The following is a 26,026-nucleotide window of genomic DNA, read 5'->3' on the forward strand; positions in this document are numbered from 1 at the left end:
TCCTACTGAAGATCTTTTTTGAAGTTTTTCTACATCAATACAGAGGAAAAATCTCCCAATATGTAGAACAATTACTTTTTAAAGTACACCATTTCTAAAAACATGTTTGTATAGTCCCAAATTATTACAGGGATTTGTTAGAAGTTACAAGTTAGATTCTCTCCAATCACTTTACTTCCCTCTTCTATCAGTTTAAATGGACGGTTGTCGTTTTCATCTCATGGAAAACATGAGGAGCATATTTTGTCTCTTTCAGTTCTGTGACACGTCTTATAAATCTTAGGCTCTTTCTGTAGGTGAAGTATTACATCACTGTGCCAAAAACAGGTGTCATGTTTTTGGCGAGACGTGTCCCCATCCTGTCCACTGAGCAGTCTGTCCTCTACAGGCTGCGTCCTTGTCCGCCTGTGTCACTCTGCACTGGGACTGATGTGATCTGACTGATAATAGCGGTCTGTCTGCTGCTAGGCACTATCTTATAATCCTGGTTTACAAGAGACCATCCCACAGTAATTGCTAAAAATACAGATAAACTAGCATTGGGGGGGAAAAAGGATTAATACAAGCCAAAAACAGAATGTATAATTTCTTGTTGATTGTAGAAACCAGCATGAGTTGCTGATCACCAATTTTATTTCAGTTGTTTGGCAAACACCAAATCTTTAAGTATTTGGCTACTTGTACACAAAAGTGGCCTCCTTTATGAGACGTCTTCAAGTGTATGCTAGTATCTATAGGTCAAATTAGATAAACAGTTATGTAGTATTGTTTAACCAAAACCTTTTTTGAACCACAATCTATAAAGAAGTGCACCGTTAGATGTCTGCAGGGATCATACATAAAAGCAATATTAACGGAGACATTTTTAAAAACATTAAAAAAAAAAAAAATTAAGTAATTTTAGGATGTTTAAAATCAAGTTTTTAGTGTTCATTGTCATTTTGTTGTACATTCTTTGAATGTCTTTGATAATTAGGGGTTTCATTACTTTTATTATAACTATGCACTTGTTTTTAACTTGTCCATTTGCATCTGTAGTAATTGCTAGCAATTTATGTCTACTGGCTTTTGTCTTTTGGCATTTGCTCTACTTGTTGTTGTTATGTACACTACGCCTCTTATATTCATCAAACCCCTGTTCTTTTGCTCTCTGCCGGGACACAACAATGTGAAAGGAAAATCTGGCAGCCTGATGAATCTGGCTCAAACCATGCCATTTTTTTTTAGCCATTACAGAAACTTGTAAATTCTTCATGTTCTTCGTGTTGTTACAGATTCAGAATTACAGAGTTTGATTTTCCTCAAGAAAAATACTGTTTAAGATAACATTATGCGCTTAAGATATAAACGGTCATATCTGTTACCACATTGAACCGTACCCCGTCACACTGCATAAATCATAGCTACACTGGATAACGCTAAGAGGCCTCAGTCACCAGATACTAACATAGACTCTCAAAAACATTACAGACAAAATGTTACAAGCTAACGGCAGCATACTGTTATAGTGTACACTTTATGGATCATATGTACAAAATGTTCTTTTAGAGGCAATTTGATTAAAACCCCCATCACAATCAAATCTACAAACCTGATCAACGCCTAGTACGGAACATGTAGAAGAGAAAGCTGTGACTTTTTTTTGTTTTCGTTTGGCTGATATGTCTTTGTCCTTTGAGGAAACTCTGACAAAATGTTATTGGATTTTAAATGAGTTAAAGTGTTTTATGAATCATATTCCATACAGTGTGTCTATGAAATTTCTTAGCTGTCCCTTTTGACATATTGTAGACCAGCACCTTTTTATACCAACAATTAGATTTCATTTTGTTTATTGGGTGGACAAATTAGCGCACAGTTATGCAGAATATGATCCTCTTTCAATACTTTTAAGAATATTTGCAGTCCATTCAGTCAAATGTGCACTGATTGCAACACATTCAAAGAAGTGAATTTATTCACATGTTTATCAGATCACAGGGTTTAAATCCCCCCCAAAAATAAGTGTTCCTCAGAGTGAATCTGATTCTTGGAGTCACCAAATTGCGCCCACGAGGCATGAAAGGCGAATGAGCTGATATCTCAGCCACAGTAAACATGGACTCCTCAGATAATAATAATCCACTGTTGTCTATGATTTCAGTGCTCTTACGGTGCTGCGTTTTCTCATTTCCATTTCAAGGAAAATGTAGGTGTCGCACTTTGGCAAATGTCTAAATCAAAATGAGTTGAACCACTTTGAGAGAAGTGGGTTGATCCACAGTCCTCCGATCCTACAAAAGCTGGAAATCTTCAAGCCGTAATACTATTGGCGTTAATGCAAAGGCTAACGCCAGGTGCGTGCTTGAGAGTTCAGCTGCTGAGTTTCTAGCAATGGCAGTGGAGTCACTAGACTCATCCAGGTGATGGTTCTGAGGGGAAAAAGACCAGAGTTTAAGTGTTACTATGAGTACAAAGTTGACAAACTATTTTGAAATATAATTTTTTTTCTTTTGCTGTCAACTTCACCGTGAATCTGAGGATCACAGTATGTGTAGCTTGTTTAACTACAATCAAAACAAATGTGGATACCAGTGTCATTCTACATGTTAGTCAGATCAGAAATGTTGATTATTTGCATAAAAAACCTGAGTGGAAATGCAGGGAAAAAGTTTGTACAACTGACTGAGTTGGAAACGTAGCGATTTAAAACCAAAATTTAACAAAGTGGGCATTCATTTGCTTTTTCTTTTGCCTATTTGGTTAAATTTTGTCAGCTGAGCTACATTTGGATATAACGACTTGTTACACACAGATTGATTTGTGTTTCTGCATTTGTCAGCCGTTGCATCACAAGAAATTGCAGTTCAGGAAAATTCTATAACGATATGTTTGCAATGTGGCCTTCAAAGACTTTGTCTACCAGAGAGCATTTATAAGTTAAAATAAAATGTTGAGCTCAGTGCATATTTTTGTTCTTAAAATTTAAGGCATCCATATAAAATTCAAATCAGATTTCTAGTCATTTTCAAATATCAATATTTTATCGGACTTACAAATATTGTTTGGGCATGAATGGAATGGACAGAATAAAACAATTCTTACCACACATTGAGCAGTATCCACTGTTAGATTTGACACCAGTTTTTGGGCCTAGAAGAAAGAAAACACAGGAGAAGGCAAAGAAACGTCAACTTAGATTATTTATTTATTTTTGTTTTTACTTGTATGTCAAGATCCCAGACTGGCTGATGATGGTGCAAGAATCCTATAAAAATACGGCATTAACATAACTAATTTCTTGGTGCAAAGTCTCAGTGCAGTGGAATGAAGAAATTGTTATTTGTCTGGAAGTGTAACTGTGGCTAAAGGAAGGGCCGAGTCTTGAACGTAACGCAAGGTCGAGCAAAATCATTACTGCATCGAGCCAAACTGCCACTGCCACAGTAGCAAATACACACAACAATGAGATTTATGATAATACTTATAGTGCCCTCCCAATTCCCATACTTTAGACCGTCATAAACCTCTTTGTATAATCATCCTCCTCGAGCAAGATGTGTGAGATCCAAGTGTGTGTCCGTGTAAAGGTGTGTTTGTGTGAGATCCTCAAGGTTATGATAGTTTAATACATTCAAACTTTTTTTTCAGGCCGCTCCAAACGTTTTGAGTCCCACATACTGTAAATATACCCACTCACAAACAAATGCACACTCAGAGATACAGATGGATTACAGAAAATGATAAAGTGACTCTATGGGGCTTTGGGAACATAAACACTCCACGCGTTGGTTCTTAAGTAGAAAGAATTCTGTGAACCAGGATTCAGGAGAAGAGTGATTAATTGCTCTATAGGAGGTCTTTCCTCTTGGGAGACTGTTTTTACTGGTGATAAATCATATTATCGCTATTAAAAGCCAATATGATAGATAGTCTGCCTTAAATTATGTTATATCATCTCATTTAAAAAAAAAACTAGCCCCATAGTATTTATCAGAAGAGAAGAGCAGAGGTCTGGAGTGTGTTGGCTAAGCCAACCAGTTCCAATTGAGCTGGAGTACCCATATGCCCATTTAAGCAAAACAAGCACTTGTTAAAAGGTAAATGTCAAAATCTGCATATTGAATTGATTTTGTAGAATTGTGATTGATATTTCAAAATGAATAATCATTTGCATCATGTGACCGTTACAAACATTTCTGGTAGCACTTTTCAATTAAATTTCAATTAAAACAAGGACTCTGAGACTCATACATTCTGTGTGTTTATACACATTTAATGAGTTAGAAATGTCAGTTTACAGGGAAAAAAACCTATGACCAGTACCTGGGAAACAGTAGTTCAAATAAGTCAATGGAGCTGAAAATGTGGACATTTACAAAGCATGACAAATGTGCAAACATCGTCTGCTGAGGAAGGTCTGCGATATGATCCGTATGTCATTTAATGGAACATGTGGTGAGATTGTTTGTCAACTTTGTTTTTTTTATCATTTCAAAAATAAACTTTCAATATCTAATTTTGTAAGCTTTCATTTTGTTGAGTCACTTTCAGAGGAACTTAGTATAGATTTATTTATTTATATATATATAACATTTTTAAGTAAACTAAAACCTCAATCTGGGGGACAGAAAAGTGGTACATCCTTACATGATACCCCGTTTCTATACACACACACACACACACACACACACACTACCCCTGTGGGCCATTTCTGATGTTACTGTGGCAACCAATTAGCTTTGACATGACAGCTTTGGAACTCTGACTCCACACTGACGTCTCATCTTTCTGCCCAGGAGGGGGGATTTTGTGCATACCATCATAACACCATCAAGGTGACAGAGCCAGGCGTTTGACAGACAGATGCTCAGAATAGATCTCTACCTGATATTTAGGTCTCAATTTAGAGTCAGGCACTTTCACTCAGAAGTTTTGAGAGGTTTCTGATGACTTCAAAATTTACACGGACCAAAAGCTTGGACAGAAATCAAAACATGTTGTGGAAAGATTCCTCTTTTGTTCTTTTCCTTAAAAAGCAGCAGTACTTTTTTTATTTAAAAAAAATTATAAACAAGAGGCACAGCCAATAACTGGAAGCAAACAACTGCATTGAGATAAGTAGTTATATTTGAAATCATCTAACTTGCAATGTAACTGTAAGACTAATACAGTTTCTTTTGTTATTGAGATCAATAAAAATTGGGTAGGTCCCTTATTATGAGATTTCTAACTCTGCAGTCAATTACAATGTAGGGCTGAGCTGACTAGATAGTGATATCAGAAATTAGCTTGTTTGTCTTTGTAAATTTTAGTGTGGTATAGACCTACTCTGTAAAGGGTCTCGAGATGACCCTCTTTATGATTTAATTCCATCCATCCATCTTTGTCCGCTTATCCGGTATCTGGTTGTGGGGGGAGCAGCTCCATCAGGGGACCCCAAACTTCCCTTTCCCGAGCCACATTAACCAGCTGTGACTGGAGGATCCCGAGGCGTTCCCAGGACAGGATGGAGATATAATCCCTCCACCTAGTTCTGGGTCTGCCCCGAGGCCTCCTCCCACCTGCTGCACCGATTCTCCCACCAATCTCCCTCTCCATTGTCCCCTCTCTCACGAAGAAGACCCCAAGGTATTTAAACTCCTTCACTCGGGGTAGGGACTCATTCTCTGCCTGAAGAAGGCAATTCTTCGGTTTCCTGCTGAGACCCATGGCCTCAGATTTAGAGGTGCTGGTTCTCATCCCAGCTGCTTCACACTCTGCGAACCGATCCAGTGAGTGCTGAAGATAACAGGCCGATGATTCCATTAGGACCACTTCATTTGCAAAAAGCAGCGATGAGATCCCCTGCCCACCAAACTGTGACCCCTCCCCACCCCGACTACTCCTCAATATCCAGTCCATAAATATTACAAACAGGATTGGTGACAAAGCGCAGCCCGGGCGGAGACCAACCCTCACCTGGAACAAGTCTGACTTACTGCCGCGAACCCAGACACAGCTCTTGCTTTGGTCATACAGAGATTGGATGGCCCTGAGAAGGGACCCCTCACCCCATACTCCTGCAGCACCTCCCACAGTATCTCCAGTCACACACCTTCTCCAGATCCACAAAACATATGTAGACCGGTTGAGCATACTCCCAGGCTCCTTCCAGGATCATTGTAAGAATGAAGATCTGCTCCGTTGTTCCACGACCAGGACGGAATCTGCATTGTTCCTCTTCAACCCGTTCGACTATCGGACGAACCCTCCTTTCTAGCACCTTGGAGTAGACTTTACCAGTGAGGCTGAGAAGTGTGATACCAAGAAGTGTGATACCCCTGTAATTGCCACACACCGTCTGGTCCCCCCTTTTGAAGAAGTGAACCACTACCCCGGTCTGCCACTCCCTAGGCACGTCCCAGACCTCCACGCGGTGTTGAAGAGGCGTGTCATCCAAGACAGCACCTCCACCCCCTGAGTTTTCAGCATTTCTTGATGGTTCTCATCAATCCCTGGGGCTATGCCACCGGGGTGTTGTTTAACTACCTCAGCGACTTCTACCAGGGAAATTGACAATATATATTACCACTACCCAGATATACATATGGTTATCATCAAACCCATTCCTAGTAATTACCTTGGTAATTGCATGTTATAACATCTGTTACCTTCTTGTCACCTTATTACCCCAGTATTACATGTTATTACTGTGATGTATTACCAGGTATTACTTTTGTAATTACAAGTTATTACCTAAATATAACCTCTTTATTATCACACTATTACCATCTTATTACCGTGGTGGAAAGTAAAGCGCTACCATCTCCTCTCTACCTCTCTACTTTTTTCATGACATGCTTTTTTTAATGCAGTTTCTATTTAAAAAATATAACAGTGTTGTAAGTCAGCAAGAAAGATGCATCCTAAATTTCAAAAAAATAAACTCTACGTTTTAAACTCTCTGCTTATAAAACTTCACCTGTGAGGTCCTACAGATGTGGTATGAGTCGTCATCAAGATCCAGTTTGGTCATGTCTGTCAGTGTGTCCAATGCATTATTGGTTCGTTCTTTTCCCCTCCGAGTGATGCTAGGCTCTGGTACAGTAGGCTGAATCGGGGGTTGGGGTTGCCAAACTCCAACATCAGTGCCATTGCCAAATGCCTGGATGGCATTACCTGCAAGAATTTTTTTTATTAGTGGAATTCTTTATCCTGTACAAAATCTATGAATTACTTAGAATACATTATATAATGAAATGGAATGTGACAGGAAAAGTTAAAAAATACTGTACTGATAAATGACAAAATATGCATCCAATGTCATTACTTTGATTTAATTATAGATTGTACATGTAATAAGCACTATTCACCTAAATGCCCCTTAAGCCTCGTTTTTAATAATATAGTCTTCACATCTAACAAGTTAGCAGATGTCTTCTGTCCTTTCCTTCGAAATAGGTGAAAGTGGTTTGGCCAAAAACATTTTGTCCATGTCCAACTAAAAGCTACTCATAATTAACACTTTAGATAATTGTGTAGGGAAATAAATCACTTGATCTTTCTCAAGAGCGTTTTTAAAAGCAGTGTCTGCATATAATGGGTATGATTAACAAAAATGAACTTCATAATCGCCTGGAATAAGAAAACTTGAGAAAGAAAGACCCTGTTCCTTATACAACAGTCAAAGTAACAGAAACCGTAGGCCTACTGGAAGGGAGAACACATGGTAGACCATCATCTACTACTATTGCAGTTTCTAGTCATCAGCTCTCATTTCAAAATACCAAAAGGGCAATTTAAGTCTAGACAACAATACAAATGGTCATTGCCCTTTGCGGTGAAGAATAGTGGAAGGGAAATTCATTTCTGCAGTATGGAAACTCACGTAGGCATCGATTGTTGGTGAAAAACTCTGCAAATTTGTCACAGTCTGGCTTGCTGTTCCCACTGCTGCCGCAGTCACACCATGGTGACAGGGTAAGACCAAGGGATCGCACATAATTAGGTGTCATCACTGTACCTGCCGCATAAAAGAGAAGGAAACAGTCATTGTAACTGTAGTCTCATTATCATACTTGAAACCCTCTATAACATGTTTATTTTGGTTTTACACTGAAATTTGAATGTTTAGGTCACTCAATGACAATGAGCTTATTCAATATTATAGGGTTCCTATGAGGGCTGCACAACATATTGGTTTTTATAATGACATTCCAATATCAACTAGTGCATTATACTTATTGTGAAAGACAGCAACACACTGTACCATGATAGACACTTAGATTTTTTGTTAGTTGAAAGAAAATATCTGTAGAAAACTGCAAACTAAAATGTAACTCATTCTTTCTGGTGCCAATTCAGTTTTCAATAAAAGAATGTTAGAAATGATTTTCTTTTCTTTGTTTTAAATTCAACAAGCAATTTGTTGTATTTTAGCAGAATACTGAAAGCAGTAGAACTGAATACACTTTATTTATCGCATGTAATATCGTAATCACAATATTCAACTTTATCACAGATCGAATATTTTCCTCATATTGTACAGCCCTAGTACTTATAACAATCAAAAGCCTCACTCACTTGTACAGTTTCCCCATTATTATGTAACCTGGCCTGTTCAACAACATGCACATTTTCAAAGATGTAGTGATGTCAACACAGGTGGCAAACTGCAGCTCTGGAGAGTGTTGTTAAGTGTTTTAAGGGCTGCTGTTGCTTACCACCTATTGGGAGTCAACAGTAGTGACCAAACTGGGGCACATTGTATGTCATGGGCAGAAAGTCAAATTCAACCATTTTTAGCTATTTGTCATCTTGATGTGAATAAATCCGTTGCCTTTTTATAGGGAGCGTGGGGGTTGAGTAGGCTCACACTTATTAGCTGTGCAAGTACATGCAGATTTCTGTGTGCAGAGACAGAGATGAGTGTTTTAAGCCATGAGGTCCCATTACAGGGTGTAACCTGTGTAAAGTAGCATATGAATGGACAAGATTAAAATGTCTGCCTGTTGAGTTTGGAGTTGGTCACTGTTGCCCTGCATTCCAATCTCAATAACTAAAACATGTTTCCTTTCTACATAATGGAACCTGCTGATGGAAGAAAGACTGAACAAAAGGAAATAAGCACTACTTTTGCACACTGCTATATAGAATACGTTAAGATAAAGCTATTTAGTTGCTAGTTAACATCTGTAAAAGAACTATTACATAGCTCGCGGCTTAGCATAAATGTCTACAAAGAAGCAGTGGAATCAATAATAAAACACCTTATTATGTGAGTAGAGTGTGTTGTCGAAAGAAAATGGTATGTTCATGGTTTAAGATTCCAGATTTTAGATTCACGATGCCATACTTGAACAGAAGTGTATTTATTCTTTGACAAGTGTAGCTGTGTGAACAAGTGAATTATCCAACCCTATGGGACCTTTAAGCCTTAAACATGCTCTTAAAAGTCCCCTTCTCTAACAGTAATCTTCCATGTCAGAGGCTCAGTCAAGTTTAAAGGTGAAGAATTGGCTTCTTAGAACATGGAACATGAGGTGGTCAGATGTGATAAAGCAGATGAACAGCCTATATGTGTTTTGCCTAATTTTGTATGTACAGCATGTCTTATTAGATCATGTGTATATACACAAAACCTATTTTTTTTTCTTCTTTTGGTAATTTTTTTTTTTTTTTTTTCTGCACTCTTGCCTAGACTAAAGTTTTTGTCCATTATCCCATCCTCTTTCACTCACTCTGCTTTCTGATTTGAAAAGGTCTGGAGACAGTACCTTTGAACTAAAAATCAACATATAAAAAAAAAAATGTACTTATCCGAATCGATTATTGAATTTTTCTACAGAGAATCGTGATGCATCTAAGAATCAATTCCCCTCGAGTCAGAACAACGGCAATTTGTTATTTTACACCTCCATTAGTGTTACCGGTGATCCCCCCCCTCCCCCCCCCCTTTTTGCTTTTAGCTGTCTTTACAGTAAGCTAAATTTAAGGCATAAGGCACTAAAAGGACTAATGCTAATTTTTTTAAAGATAGCTTTGGATCTGGACGAGAAGGATAATTCTGGAGTTGGATTTGATTATAATGTCAGTCAGTCAAAAAAAACCTTCCCAGCAACAAGTTTATCGGAATAGATTTCACAGGTAGTTGAGCAACGGTACGGGCACAAAGCAAATCGTAAGAAATACCATTAGTAGTCCAGCTTCATGTCCAGTTACCAGTCTAGCTTTAGAATTTGTCCAGCAAATTTTGAAGCCAATTTTCAAATGCTTTAGAGAACGTACCGATAAGACCTGAGTAAGACAGCAGACAGTCAGCATAGCTCTCCCTCAGACAGCCGGATATGGAGTGAGATTCTGGCTGACAGTTGCTGATGAAGTCTGCCAGCCTTGACCTAAAAACAATAGAGATACAAATTATAGATGATGATTGCCTGATGCTGTTATTAGATATCAAACATATGCTAGACTTAGTGCTTAGTCACGTTTATAAGCAATGATTTAATAGTAAAAACACATGCTACGATTAAGAACATTAGGCTGAATATCTATTAAGGATCCCTCTGTGCTTTCTTACCTGCAGATGTAGTTGGTCTTGCATGTGTTCTGAAGAGACAGACAGTTAGGTTTGTCTTTATCCTCATAGGAGCAGATGGGTACAATTGTTTGCCGCCGGCGTTCTGCACATGCTGTCTGATCCCCCGCTGGACAGGAGCAAAACAGCATCCCATAGCTGTATTTAGTTGGAACCTTTATTTTTGGAGAGAAAAGATAAAGAGGATGTCTATTGATATTTGCAAAATTGTCCTCTTTCTTGCGGTCTTCAACTTCCAATGCAGCTTCACAAGAGTAGTTACTCTAAGTAACGTTCCTTACCCAGCACCCTAGTCGTTAAATAGTGACAAAACATGAACATAGAGACTTTAGACCCGCTATGGGTTCCTCCCAAGTTCCCAGTGAAAATAGTAGTTTTTCGGACGTCACTGCAGCACCACAATGCTTCATTCAGAATGGTTTGACACATATTTTTCCTTTAACAAAAATGGGGCCCCACCTGCGATGTTGCGCCCCCCCCCCCCCCCTGCGATTTGGATATTGCAGTACACCATATTGAGATTTTAATAAAATTTAGATTAATTGTGCAGTCCTAGTTTATATGTTGATTTGAGCAGCAACTACAAAATCAAACACAAACAAAAGCTGCAAATAGCTCTCAAAAGTAACATGCTTAATTACCTTGTCAAAGAACTGTCGCAGGGCCTTGTGGCATTTGCGCTTGTTGCAGACCTCAGAAGCAGACACCCTGCTAGTACAGGGGTTAATGTAAGCTGAGCGGTATTTTTTACATGTGTCATTCAGGTTGCAGGCCTTGGCAGCGTTCAGACAGTTGTTCTCCTTTGTAGATGCAGGCTCAACTAAGAGAGAGGAGAGACACATCATTTTGTCGTGTTAGAATTATTGCTTTCCTGCACAGGTTACATTGCTGTTTACGCCTCAAATGATCAGCACATCAGAATGAACGTCGTGAGTAAATGACATATGAGGAAACAGTGCAGCCAAGAGATCTAGAACATTTAGAGAATTAGAGAGAGAGAGACCAAGAGACTTTTCAAATAAAAAACAGAAAGGTATAATGAGAAAAGATTTTCTTAAAGTGCAATTTTTTAAAAGGGTGTTACACTCATAATCCTCATTATCATGATCTGTCCCTCACAGTTTATCCGTCTGAGGACGAAAGACGCTACAGCGCGTCCAAGCAATGTTTGTCAAAACTCCTACTCAAAAAGCAATATTAAAAAATGTCTTTCCAGACATTCATTTTATATTTTAATCATATCCGTATAACCTTAAGACTTTGGTAAACCCATTTCAAGCATCGAAACAATTTGTAACACACGTCATAAGTTAAGGTTTGTTTTCAGAAGAGATTTGAGACATTTCAAATAGCCAACATCAACATTTCCACTTGAGAAAACAAATGTGGATTAGTAATAGGCTGAATATCTTAAAAAGGTCAATTTAAGAAGATTTGTCAAAATGCCCTTAGACCTCATTGGGTTAATTACATTGCACCTGAAAAATTGCACATTTCCATTACTATCCATAATCCTGTGAAGGTTTCTGAGGGTCTCTTAGGTGTATTAGCAAAGGCACTCCAATGTAGATACAATGCCATCTATTGTGTCACTATTGACATGTGTTTTCCAAATGATGGGAAGTGACCATTAATCTTAGGGTCATTGCCATAACAGTGCTTTACATAATGTTAAAAAATTGTCCCCTATAGCCTATATGTTTATGTATTTAAAACCAGTCCTCACAATTTTTTACTTGAATTGCATCATTTACTATGCGCCTGTTTGAAACTGGAAAAGAGAAATTGTGTGGGAACTGAACTATTGCACACAGTTGTTATATCTTTTCCTTTGGTACACGTTTGAGCTCAAATTCTCTGACTAAATGTTTCCTCCTCCTCCCTATTTTACCTATTATACGGTATTACTGTGACTAATTAAAAATGATGACGTAAGGCTCAGACGGCGTCACCAAACTATTGGCTTGTGCCTACACCATTCAGAAACTGAATACCAAACACTAATACTGAAACACCTCTCCTTTCTCATGACAACCACACATACGCATTTGTAGGGATTAAATAAATAATATTGAATCCTTGTCTCCTATATAAGTGCATTGCATTTTTTTAATGACTGTATTGAAACTACTACCGTTGCTATTTTTATGACTCCGCGGTATGCCGTATTACCCCCAACCTTAGATTAGATCCCCCTTTCTGACCTAATTAGTTCTGGCATTTATGATCAAACCGCTGTATGAGCAACATAGAGCTACATTTACACCACACTGACCTCTCCTCTCTCTTAATTAGACAAAATCTCAAACCCTTAATATTCAGATCATTACCAAACATTACACCACTCTTATCTGTGTATTCCATTATGTGCTTCTGTGACGGCTGCTGTTTTTCTCATCAGATCCTATGCAGGTAATTCACGGGGGATTTTGTTTTCCTTATATACTGCTCCCTCGGACACAGCTTTGAATAATTTTAGTCTTACTTTGCCAGACCATCCAAACGTTGTGGAGCGGAGGAGGGTCTAGATAGACCACATAACATTACTGGATGGGCAAAAAACTTGCTTTCATGGCATTCCTTTAAACCAATCACAATATTTCTGGTTGGCGCTAAGCTCCGCTGTAAAATAGTGCAAGAGAAAACTCAGATTTGAGAGATGGTTTAGCTAGCTGTCGGGATTAACCCTGCAGAGATCTGAGGAGCAGTCAGCCATAGTCCTTATAAATCCACCAGAGTTTAAAATGTCAACACAAAGAAAGCGGAAGGAAACGGACATCGGCGAAAATCCATGCATCCGGTGGATTTTCCTGCGGCACCGGCACAATCCCTGAAGTGGAACGTCAAGGATATAGGATAGACATAAACCAAGTGAACCATCTTTGCTTCAGTCACTGTATGCCTGTCTTTCCATTAGAGCACAGCAAAAGCAATCTTTGGCCAACGTAATGACACTCACATCTCATTTTTCTTATTTGTTGGTATAAAGTCCTTCCTGCTCGACTGGGTTCTGCACAGTAACACAAACTATATCCTCAGCTTCGACATGGAAGAGTGAATTCTGTAATTCTGCCTTTTGAGGTGGAATTGAAGCTCACTGCACTCTTTCATGCACCACAGAAAGAGCCATGATTAAATCTGAATACGTTCTTGAACCTTGGGTTAATCACATATTACAAAACCCATTACTTACATCTGACAAGTGCCTAGAGATGGGGGGCTTTGATCCTCGAGTGGCTGTTTGTAGCTCTCGAGCCATAGGTGTGACAGTTCTCGCTCAATTACAATTACCAACAGTGAAACCCTCACCTTAGTAAAAAACACACTTTTTTTTCAAAAAAGTTCTTACTCTTGAACTAAAACATGGTTGCAAATGTGCCATGTGTGTGTGCATGTAGCAGACGGCCTGAGCTAAGTGTGAGTAAGAAGGTTGAGCTGTAGGTCACAGTGTGACTCCAAAGACGCAACACCCCTCGGCAGGAAAAAACCTTTTCCATTAGGAGCATTTTTGCTTTTAATAAGCTAATTTTTAAGGTATTTTTCAAGAGTACAAAACATGTTTTACTGTCTCCCAGAACCGATTCAATGATAAAACATGATAAGCACCGCCAGCACCTTGCTTATCAGGAATGTGATTGTTTTGCTTAACAAATGTGTGGCTATTATGTCATGTAACATTAGCATGACTCATAAAAACAAGGCTATGCCATGGTTTGTTGTTGAGCTGCTTGCACTGTGGTTGTAATCATAAGAAAACAATCTTTGCCTGTTTCTGTTATCAAATAACTGTCTTAATGGTAATGTTTCTACAGTATAAAGGGCAGAGAGAAATGTCAGACATGTTTAAATCAATCTTTAAGAAAAAGCTTAACTACCAACAACAGTGATTAGTAAACAATTATTCTAACAGTACTGTTCCAACATATAATTTAAACTTAGAGTATGCATTCTTTAATTTAACCAAACATTATTCAAGTTAGTCTATTGACCTTGCGGTGTATACCAAGAACTGTAATCCTATATGCCCCCCTGAAATACAACATCTCTTGTTAAAAGACTTACAGGCTTAAGAAAAAAACAATGTCACTCAGCCTTCTTAAGTTGCACCCCCTGAGCAAGACAACTATGTTGCCATTGGTGTAGACCAAATAAAAACCAGTGTAGCAAACACTGGAATCTGACCCTTTGACTTTGAATACGTCAATACAAAAGACCTTTTGAAAGACCGCCAGTCAGGTAGGGTTAAATATGAATCTCAAATAAGAGGTTAATTATGGTATCCTTGGGGGCTGCGTCCATTAAGGTAAATGTGAGAATATGAGAAGCCATTCTATTGTATAGCTGCCAAGATGTCCAATTTTTGTAATGCTTATGAAATGCCTCTGAAGGTTACATTTCACATATGTTTACTGTAAACACTGTTTCAGCTCAGTTGTCCTTAACCCTCATGTTGTCGTTGGGTCGAACTGACCTGTTTTCCTATATTAGTGTTGTTTTTAATTACCCAACATAACATGATTGATTCCACACAACGCTCTTTGGCAAGTACAAATCTCTACTTTCATGAATTTTGGGTTGTCATATTTAGTTTTATAGAATTTGGAGAAACAAATTGAAGTGATTTTGAAATAGTATTGAGTAAAAGTTGACAGATTTCAGTCTGGGATTTTCTATCAACATCCATTCCTTTAATTTTAGTCTAAATAATTCCTAATTTCTGCTTTTATAACTCAAACATTAGGTATCATTTCCTAAACATAAGGTTTATTGACCATAAATTCAAAAAATAACTGTAAAACTTAAGTAAATAAGTTAGTGTTAGGTATTGTTGAAAACGTCAAAAAGTGAGTTACATTGAAAAAAGTTTTGGAAAAAAGGGACAAAAGCGTAAGAAAAAGTTAAAAAGCGTCAAAGTGATTTTGAGTTTTGATGGGAAGACAACACAAGTGTTAATCATGTTATAATTATTTAATAATTTGACCCATGGCATGCATCTGTGTTAGTGTACTGGCCAATAAGCTCTTGAATATACTGTAGGTGAGGTGAAGTCTTGACTAACGATGTAACGGTATGAAAATTGACAAAAAAAAGTGACCAAAATATCATGTTTTGGGTATTTTTGCGGTATTTTTAAAAGTGTGTTCCAAACACCATGTACACCGCCGAGGAGGGGAAGAGGGACCTGGAATGATCCACAAGAAACATTACAATCTTTGGGAAAATCTCCAGTGAGCTAGCACAAAGGGGGGTTTGGATGTGGCGCTAAAGTCAAGAGATGATGCTATAAAGACACTCCTATGGCCAGTTTGACAGTGCAAATGCAAATGACAAAACCGGAGAGTAGTTAGTTATGGGAACAGTCCACTTCTACTATGTTCCCTGTAACTACTTGGTCAAAAAGTGGCTTTAGATTGTGTGCCAGAGCAGAATGGCGCTCAAGAAAGCGCCTGAACATAACTACATGGTTTTCAGCATCCAAGCCTCATGCATTTAATTGTGCTATTCCCTTTATTTCTTTTTGCTTATGTCTATAGATGCAGACTTAGATGGATTAACCCTCTCTTTGCACAGGATACATAAAATAAAGGGCTCCCACAGAATCTCCTGGACTGATGCCCCCATTAAACATGCGCCAGAGGCAGTAGAGCTGGTCCTTAAACCTCTTTTGTCTGTAGGATTTAATTCCAGTGTCACTGGATAATAATGTTCTGTCAAGCAATTGCTCAAGCCTACTTTTTCTTTGTTCTCCGAATGTTCTAATTCAAGAATATGGGTAGGAACATGTGGTCATGGAATTGTTCTTTTTAGCTATGTCAGACATGTAAATCCTCCCATATCCATGGTACACAGATTATAGTAATGCAGAGTATTAGTGTGACCCTCAGACCAAACCTCAACAGCCAGCTGTTTGCATTGAGAAGCAACTTGCATTTAAAGAGTCTGTTTGTAACTGTTTTTTAAGAGTTAGTTAGTTAAGCATTCCCTAAAAAGCAATTATAATTTCTCAATCTTTTCTTTTGTTGAATCAATATAAGTAGTCTTAGATTCTCTCTCTGTAGCATTGTCTCCAAGTAATAAGCCACTTCTTTACTCAGATGATGCCTAGTTTTATGTGACACACAGTCACAAAATCGTGGCAGAGAATCGTGATATAAATTCTAAGCTAAGTAATCGTGATTCATATTTTTCGCCAAATCATGCAGGCCTAACAGACAGTATGGTAAGTTTATTTTCTCAGAGGCCAGTCAGGGTCAGGCCCAGTCAGATCCCCCAGTCTGAGCTGGTTAATGTGGCCCGGGAAAGGGAAGTTTGGGGTTTCCCGCTGGAGTTGCTGCCCCCCGCAACCCAATACCGGATAAGCGGATGAAGATGGATGGATGGAGGTCAAAGATGAATGACAACTGTGTTGCACTTGACTTCAGCCATATTGCAAGCAACAGTGGTTATATTATGTATATTTGATGTTTGGACAATATCTCTAAACCTCCCTTGATTCTACAGTTTATTTTAATTGTCCCTAATAAACTATACTGCAGAGCCTCTATATGCAATGGTCTAAAATCTTCTTCACAATGTATCACTGCCTGATTTAATCCTTTTAAACTAATACCTTTAATGTAGTGCCCTCTTCATCATTTCCCATAATAGAAAGAAAACAGCCGTGGTCAGGGCCCACTCCTTTATGGCACCCTGCCTTCTATCAGGCTTCTAGCCAGCATCACTAAATCCACGCCAGTGTCTCAGTATTTATGACCAGACCCATTTATTTAGTGCACCTATGTAATTAGCAAAATCTCACTTAGTTTGTACTGCACCAGCTATTTTCTTTTCTTCTTCATTTTATCCCCCAGTCTGTTATTCATTCTGTACTCATGTCTGCCATATTAAGTATGATTTTGATATAAAATATGGTTAACATTGAGAAGAGGTTGAGATTAGGGATTGACCAATTTTTGGCCTGGCTGGTTATCTGGGCCGATATATGCAGATCACATGTCCCGGTGCTTTATTTTACCAATAACCGATAAAGTTAATGAATTAAAACGTGCACTACGTTTGCTCAGCTCTGTTTGCAGCAACACCTGCAATAAACCTTTTTAGCATGTTTAGACTTCAGGAAGCTTTTATTTATTGATTTATTTTTACTGTGTATTATGTTTAGTGTTTTAGTTTTTTTTACATACTTGCTTAAAGCATTAAAACAAACTTTTGTGTTGGAGTTTGTACCATTCCAAAATGTTAATTTCAACTCAAAGATTTTAATTTTTAATGTAAATGCTAGAGTTGGAACGGTAAACAGAAGTCATGGTTCGGTTCATACCCTGTTCAGACATCACAGTTCGGTACGAGTTCGGTACAAGGGAGAGAAAAGCAAAACAAAAATGCAGAAGGCAATTGTTTTTATTGTTCATTTCTCAGGCTGTACCACCTAGTGTCATAGAGTCTCTCCTCTAAGCTAGTTGCAACAGCCTGAAGTGTGTTAAAAAAAAAAAATGTAAACAGTAAACAACAAGTACCCCACATAATCTCCAGACTCCATCTGTAACTTGTAAACAAAATATGACAGCTATGAAACAAGCTATGAAAATACAGCATCCATGTTCTCTGCAAAGACAAACTAAATTACCTGAGTGATGAAACGTTATTAACATCTCCAGGCCATTTTTCACTGCAGAAAGCTGCTCCCTGCCTGGCTAAAGCTAATCTAGTATTATAAAGTATATATTGACCAGGACCAAGCCAGTTTAGCGGCGTCTTTCTCCCGTTGCGTCCTGCTGTGTATACTGTGTATTCTCTGTGTAAATTCATGTACCGAACCGTGATGCCTGTAACGTTTCGTTTCAGTGTGAATACATGAACCGTTCCACACCTAGTAAAATAATCTGTTCAAAATATTGGTAATCAGCTTCATTAACTATATCAATATCGGCCCTGAAAAACTAATATCTGTCAACCCTAGTTAAGATGACTCAACAATATACAGTATATCGCTACATTGACTGCAGGACTGTCGATGCAGTACCTGAGTCAGATATGTAGTTGAGGACCAGGCACACTTTTGCCTTCTGTTTTTCGGCAAACCAGTTATATTTAGCTCAGCCAATTAAAAATACGACTGTCTATGCATTGTCTCACCTTCAGCAGTTTACGAATATAATATTAATTTATACATAGAATTAATACCGGGGACTGTTCTTCTTCCTTCCTATTTTTAAGCATTAGTAGTTAAAACTGTACACCTGTATATTTATGCACCTAAACATTAATCAGAAAGATGCAAGGAAAGCCTGGGGCACTGAGAGGATGTGTATGTCAGTTTCAGTGTATGAATGTGTGCAGGGTGATTTGTATGTAGATGAAGGTCTTTATGCAACAGACATGCACACAGTAAGAATGATTGTGTGTGTGGACGTGTTTGTGCGAGTGGGTGCAGGGTGTTGTTAGCTGAGCTCGCATCAAATAATTCCACGCCTGACCAAAAACATTATTTTGTGTCACCTGCAGCCTACAGCGTTTTACTTTCTTATCTCAAAGCCATGATTAGCCCTTTCCCGCATCACCCATGGTTGCATATCCACTTTGATGATAGTATTTTCTCCATGACATTCTTGCCATGATTCATTTGATCACATATTATGTTTGTTTTGCATGATGGGACCAAATAAAATTGTCAAAACACAGTAGCAAAGTTTGTTTCAGGTATGTTACACTTTACCATTTCATGTCATGTCCCCTCAACCCAAGAGTATTTACATTATGTCTTTTCACAATAAACTACTTTCAGCACAAGCTGAAAATCGTGCTGGACTTGATATGAATTATTAATCGCCAGTTGTAAAATTTGCAATTCATTTTCTCATTTAAACACAGAGTCACGCACCAATGGCAGCAGGCTACCAGGCTGTGGGTGCTGGCCTGACCATTGGGAGCAATTTTGGGTTCAGGATATTGCTTTTTCATGTTGGTCTCTAAAGTCATTGAATACCTTTCCTGTTGCATTACCTAATACCATCATACACATACAAAATACTGCAAGACTGCAGTATTTTGCATGACTGTAAATGTGGCGTGTCTTGTTAGAGTACATTTAACAACTTGGATTACAGTTTATTTAACAGATGTGGGTGTTATTGTGTCCACCCCCGGGTACACAGTTTCCCATGGGTGCAGCCAACTTTAAATGCTTTATGCACTGTTAAGATATCTCATGTTATATGAAACAATCCTATTATGCATTATGTTCTGAAGGACTAAAACATCAAAAGCCTGCTAATAAATAGGATAAGGTTGATTTCACTTTATGTCACTAAATATTTTGATATTTGATCATGCAGCATTTAAGTGAATTTCAACTTTACAATCCATGTGTCTGTTATTGGGTTATGAGCTCCGTCCGGCTAACTCAGTTGGAATAAATAGTGTTATTCTGCGGTCACAAAGGGGGTGAAAGAAAACGGAGAAGTGTGCGAAAGGATATGATTCGCTGATATGGCCGAAAGCAGTCTTGTGTTAAAGGATCAGCAGATTAAAAATGTTTCTTCTACTCTGATGTTTAGCTGGGGCAGTTTGCTCATATACAGTATACATAGTGGACCGGCAGGCCACGGCCATTGGCCGAGGACAAAGAGTACAGATGAATGAATCTGTTGCCTCAGGCAACTAGGCCTACCGAATTATTCTGGAGATCTCTACAGTGGAAAATCATCATGCCGGGCTTCAACTCTTGTTCACCGGCTTGATTCTCTGTAAGACTGCTGATGAGCTACGGGGATAGACTGGGAGGAGAGGGGATAGGTACTGGGCTCAGTGGTAGGGCTAGTACAAGGGAGATTACCTCTGCCAGAGTGTCTGCTTTCATGTAAATTGAGAAACTGGCTGGAAGGCTTTTTGAAAACTTCTGACGTTTATCACTCTAAAGGCAGAATGAAATTAGTTTATTCCCTTGCACATTCTTACATTATTTACAGGAAGTGCAACTCCAAAGATGGGATGTAATCTGTTATTATACCACTGGTTTCAGACTTGTTAAGGAAATTCAGAATCAGTTCATCTGGTCTCTAAAGAGTATCTTACTTATGCTGGAAGTGAACAATGTGATTGTACAAGCTATACCCTGCAGCAATTCTTCCTCTTCTTAGCTCTTGCTAGGGAATCACCTGTAGTTGTCTTTAGCTCAGTGGAATGTAGTAATTTGAGTTTTTCTTGTTAGTGGCCTTGAGTACCCTGGTAAGTAATTTTTAAAGACATAAACACTGTGTACAGAAACTGTTTTTCCTTTTTGTTGAGGGCAGTTCTCCCATTGTTCCCCTTAATCTGCACAACAGCATTGTGTTACATCTCTGAAAGGTACTTGTTCATTGATTTCTAAATGACGCAGCATTTAATTTCAGCTGTTGCTGGAGACTAAATTCTGGCAGTTATTGGCTTGGATGTTACACCTTTTAGTTTGAATTAATACTGTTTTAAATACATGATAAAGCTTTCTGCAGAAGCCATACATGATGAAATGTAACAATAAAGGTAGTACTCACAACAGAAAGGAGTCCTACTGCAGTAGTAGTCAAGTGGTAAACTATTTATGGTGTCTTTGTTTTTTTAGCCATACTCGTAGCATGGCTCTATGGATAGCAATGCCAGTCTTTTTTTCTTTTCTTTTTTTGAATAAATATTTTGACTATTGGCTAAAATAGCTGTTGGATGGATTGCCATGAAATCTGGTACACATGTTAATTGTTCTTGAAGTATTTATAATCACTTTGGTGATGCAAAACTACTTTTGGAATGACATTCCTATCAGCCTCAGCTGTACTGTGTAATAAGCAAATATTAGCACGCTAAATTAAGATGGTGAACATATCTGTTTAACAGCCGCATGTTAGATTATCATTGTGAGCATGCAAGCTTACCACCGTTAGCATTTAGCTCAAAACCCCAATGGCTAAGTACAGCTTCATAGAGCCGCTGGAATAGCTTTAGACTCTTGTTGATATCTTGTTGCTAGATATTTACATTTAGTAATGCCACTTATATGCAGTTGAGAAAACTTTGCAAAACACATAGATTTAAATCTGTAACATCGAATCAAAAACGGTTGGAGGAAAGGTTTAAACAATTATATTTTGCTGAAACTTGAAATGAAAAAGAACTGAATGTGTAGTAACAAACATTGATTTTCAGCCATTCAGAGTAGTGAGCATCAGGTTTTAGCAGTTTACCCATGGGATATCGTGGACCATTCTATGCTGCTCTCGTGTGCGTTATTTTACACTGTGGATTGACCGAGAACCTGCTTAGTAGTTGCACACAGTAATGAGGTCACTTATGGCAAATGGATTCTTGATATCTAACCCATTAAGTGATTTCTTTTTTCTTAGAGCCTTTGGCTGTTTACACTGCTATCCATTAAACGGTCTACTCAGGTCCAGCTCCATCTCTGCATCTCGATTTATCTGCTCCCACACATCAAGAATTCTTGTAATAGCACCTAATAATGATAAAACACAAGTTAAACGGGCTTGTCTTCAATAGGATATCATATAATTCTGTGACTTTGATTGAAGGGCTCATTAGCAGCAAATCCGATTTTTGAATATATCTTAATAAAGATTAAAACATTTCACATTTGTTCAGTAGGGTCGGCTGTCTCTTCTAAGCTACATCAAGCACAAAGAATTACCTGCAGATTTCATGCTGCTTTTTTGTCTCCACCTTTTAATAATCCTGGATTTGTTTTAAGAGTATTCCCATCATGTAAAAGCCACATGAATCCTTAACCACTTTTCCAATTTCTGTTTTCTTGCATTTCTTCTTAGCCTCGCATTGCTAGACCAATATTTGCACTATTTCAGCACTAGAGAGAAGTCCAAACTCTAATACATTTGTCTTTACTCTCTGAATGAAATACAGTTAGCCATTATGTCACTGCATGTGGAGCAGAGCCACTTTTATACACTAAGTGGATTCAATCACAGCGAGAGCCAGACAGAGTGAGGGAGAGCCAGAGAGGGAGAGAAAGAATCAAATGACCATTTTATTTTTATTCACTGAAATGGTTGCTGGCCAGTGGAGCACACATCCTCCTCCAGCCAGAAAGCCCAACACTGAAGAGTGCCAGAGAGCGCTGCACTTGTCACACACAGCTCTTGTTCTATCAGTGCGATTGAATGCAGACAGATGGTTAATTGCGCGTGTGTGTGTGTGTGTGTGTGTGATATTTAAATATGGGCTTGCCTAGGTCTATGCTCCAAAGTCCACCTGCACTCCATTGACATGTATGACATTTAGGGTTTGCAACAGCAAACTGCAAGCAACGTTTTCAGCTTTCTTTCTTTATACTCCAGGCATTTCGCCCTGCAGGTTCCTGGAGCTCAAAAAACACAGGCTTTACTCTAAAGGAATAACTATTTCAAAACCAGCACATAAATGCTACTCCCAGCAAAAGTACTGTGACAGTGGAAAAAACATGCAAACCCCCTCATTATTGCTTTGAGAGCTGAAAGTGAAATATACTAAATGACTCTGTTTTGTATACGGTGGGTCACAGTGGCAGATAAAAGCTTTTGTGATGGATAATGGGTGTTGAAAGCTGCAGCCTGGAACCAGACAGCAATAGAAAAGAGTGGTTGTCAAATAGTGACAGATTTGTACTGGTGATGTGGTGACTTAAGCAGGATTTAAAGCACAACTGAAAAGTAATGGGTCTATGTATGCACTGACTTAACTTTGCGCAATGTCCAACCCCAAGGGGTGTCAGAAACGTGAAAAGAAGCATCTTACCAGCTATGATGGGGGCCAGACGGAAGATGTCTGAGAGTCGGCTATTGACTGGTTCATATGGAGAGTACTCTAGCAAATCATTACCTGCATGGGAAAAAAAAGTATTGTCAACAATATGATCTGGAAAAGGCGTGTATGTATGTGTAAACATATGTTAATGAATGTGTGGGTGGATGTTATTGAATACTCTTTAACATGTTAATTATACTAAATTGGTAATTGGGTAATCCCTGTTAATTAGTTTAATTAGGTTTACTTTGTTACAAGTACAATAATCTCTATCTGAGAAAGGTTTAAAGGTTCCATGGGTAGCCTGCTGCCTTTGAGAAAATGAAAGCTCAGGTAGGCCAAAATGGAATCTTGCTCCTTCTGAGGTCATAAGGGGCACGGTTACCTTCCCCTTTTTCTGCTTTGCTTACCCAGAGTATTTGTCCTGCCCATATGAGAAAGAGACATCATGGCTTTCAAACCAGCAAAGTGGCAGTTGGTCAAGGCCGGCCACCCCCCCCCCCCCCCCCCCCCCCCCCCCCCCCCCCCCCCCAACCCACCCACCTTGCCACAGCCCCCCCCCCCAATAGCTACAGTCAAAGAAATGGCACATACTAAGGAGAGCTCATTGTGGAACTGGCTCTAGTGCCTTTAATTCTACACCAAGGCTGAATGTCAGGAAAGAGACTTCAGATATGGTATTAGGGGACCTAAACTTCAGATTAAGATTACTTTAAACTACATTTTGACTCATGTAGGATACTCCACTGCATATACAGTATCTGACCATTCAGTATGATAAGCTTATAACAATGCTGCATCACAGATTAAACTACCTACAAGTTGTAAAATAGTTCCACTTGAAGCTAAAGCATTGAAATACTGCTTAATACACAATCAGGCTTAATAATTATCCAATAGAAAATAGCAATAGCAGGGCAGGGGCCATTCTGCCTGCATTGCTTTTTCGTTTGATAAGTAGCAGTTTTCTGATGACATTTCTGTACCAAGTAAAAGGATCTGAGTACTTCATAGCCCACTTTTTTATAGTAGGCTCAATCAGTCAAATAACGATTATTAGGTTGCTCCGCATACCCTGTAAACTCTGAAATATGCTCCAAAAGATCCGGAGACAGTTCTTCTCCTTCTTCATGCCCCTTCTACACCTGCAGTTATTGAGGGTGCTCTGCTTCATGGCATCTATCGCGCTGCGGCACTCGCCCTGCGCCTCCGTACCGGTGACCGCGCCGAAGTTGTTTTCCCTGCCCGCCACACACTGCCTCATCGTCCGGTACTTGGTGCTGCAGCTGGACTCCTTCAGACATTGTTCACTGGCCTTTACGCAGTCCGGCCGGGCGGGCCGGGAGGACGAGCTGCCCTCACCCTTCAAGGTGAACACTGAGTCTGGGAGTTACAGAAAGGAAGTCAGAGAGATTCGTGCGCACGATGTGAACTAATTTGTTGATTGTTCTGAACACAACAGGCTAACCGATCAGTCAATCAACGTTTTTTTTGTTTTTTATTTGGAAAATAGGCTACAACTTAAGATGCGCTAAGCATCGCATTAGACAAACTTTCTGCAATCGTGCCTCAACAATCAGAACAGATCCAACAAATTGGCATCTGTTTTTGCCCTTTTTATTCCTCACTGCCAATTTGTGCGTGTATTGAGTTGAACTGTAAAAGGAACATGAGCCGTTTTAAAAAGACTATATCTGTTGTAGTCGAAACATAAAAATCAACAGATGCATGCGTGACTTACCCGGGAAGGACAGTATCATGACAAAAGTTGTTAAAATCATTGCGCCTCAGAAGACTTCGTAGCCTAAGGTTTATAGACGTGTTTCGGGATTAAAATAAACTTGTCAAACGGATCCAATTTTCTTCAGCTTGCACATAGTGTGGGTTCAGGTGATGATGCATCCTGTAGATCCAACAGTGAGAATCCGAACTCTCGACCCGAGTCCAGCAGCTAAAACCACATCTTGTAAATCTGCCGGAGTTTCGGACGATTGGAAAGAACAAGTGAGACACAGAGAGACGCGCCGACGGCAGAGCATTCCACTTCACTCCGCTCCCATCTACTCTCCTCTTGGTCTTGTTTGATTCCACACAGCAGCTGTCAGAGGGTTGGAGGACCAAACTTTACAGCCGCGAGCGAAATGAGTCAGGAAATCGCAGTAGCCTACAACTCTAAACCGTTATCAGTCCAACATAATACGGATTTAATTCAACTTTTAAGGCCCCTCAGTGCCCTGGACGGCCAGTGTTTACATCCCCAACATCAGGAACAATCGATCCCGTTTCGCAGATGCGAAGGCAAAACCTCCCCGTTTGATCCGGACTGTCCTCCCTCTGAAGACAAACTGAGAGGCTCGGGATGCGAGGCGGGAGGGCGTGACGTCACGCCACACGCTCACAATAACCTTAATAAACACATTAACAGCCTCCATTTACATCAGCCTGCTAAGACGTTTCAAACTAACTGATGGCCAGCAGCGGCCATGTTACATCTGTAAGGATATTTTATCTGGATTATGTTTACTTAACTCTGGAAAATCAACATTTATACTAGACCATTATATATTTATGTAACCTCCAGGCATGCATAACACGAGAGCCTAACATATTTAAATTATATTTCCTATTGAATAGCTAAATCGTAGCAATTTATAAATGTCTCAGTATTTCACTGAAGGCAGA

At 39.1% G+C, this 26,026-nt stretch overlaps 1 protein-coding gene across 1 annotated transcript; it reads right to left on the minus strand.

Moving 5' to 3' along the window:
• Nucleotides 1-1,650: 1,650 nt before the first annotated feature.
• gfra1b (gdnf family receptor alpha 1b) lies at nucleotides 1,651-25,695 on the minus strand. Its single transcript, XM_034859975.1, has 10 exons — nucleotides 25,086-25,695; nucleotides 24,419-24,727; nucleotides 23,336-23,419; nucleotides 11,200-11,378; nucleotides 10,541-10,713; nucleotides 10,249-10,358; nucleotides 7,850-7,984; nucleotides 6,944-7,140; nucleotides 3,085-3,132; nucleotides 1,651-2,411 (listed from the first exon to the last, which is right to left on the minus strand). The coding sequence occupies exons 1-10, from the start codon at nucleotides 25,123-25,125 to the stop codon at nucleotides 2,274-2,276; spliced, it is 1,413 nt and encodes a 470-aa protein (XP_034715866.1). The 5' UTR covers nucleotides 25,126-25,695; the 3' UTR covers nucleotides 1,651-2,273.
• Between the last annotated feature and the right edge of the window lie 331 nt (nucleotides 25,696-26,026).

This window comes from Etheostoma cragini, chromosome 21 (assembly GCF_013103735.1).
Source record: "Etheostoma cragini isolate CJK2018 chromosome 21, CSU_Ecrag_1.0, whole genome shotgun sequence".
Lineage (NCBI taxonomy): Eukaryota > Metazoa > Chordata > Actinopteri > Perciformes > Percidae > Etheostoma > Etheostoma cragini.

What these genes read in the sequence shown, in the direction of transcription:
- gfra1b (XM_034859975.1), bottom strand. Translation starts at nt 25,125, where the DNA reads ATGATTTTAACAACTTTTGTCATGATACTGTCCTTCCCGG. An exon ending in TCTGGCCCCCATCATAGCTG is followed by an intron (nt 11,379 to 23,335) that starts GTAAGATGCTTC and finishes CCTCTCTCTTAG; the next exon opens with TTGAGCCTGCATCTACAAAG. An exon ending in ACATCTGTAGGACCTCACAG is followed by an intron (nt 3,133 to 6,943) that starts GTGAAGTTTTAT and finishes TCTTTCTTCTAG; the next exon opens with GCCCAAAAACTGGTGTCAAA.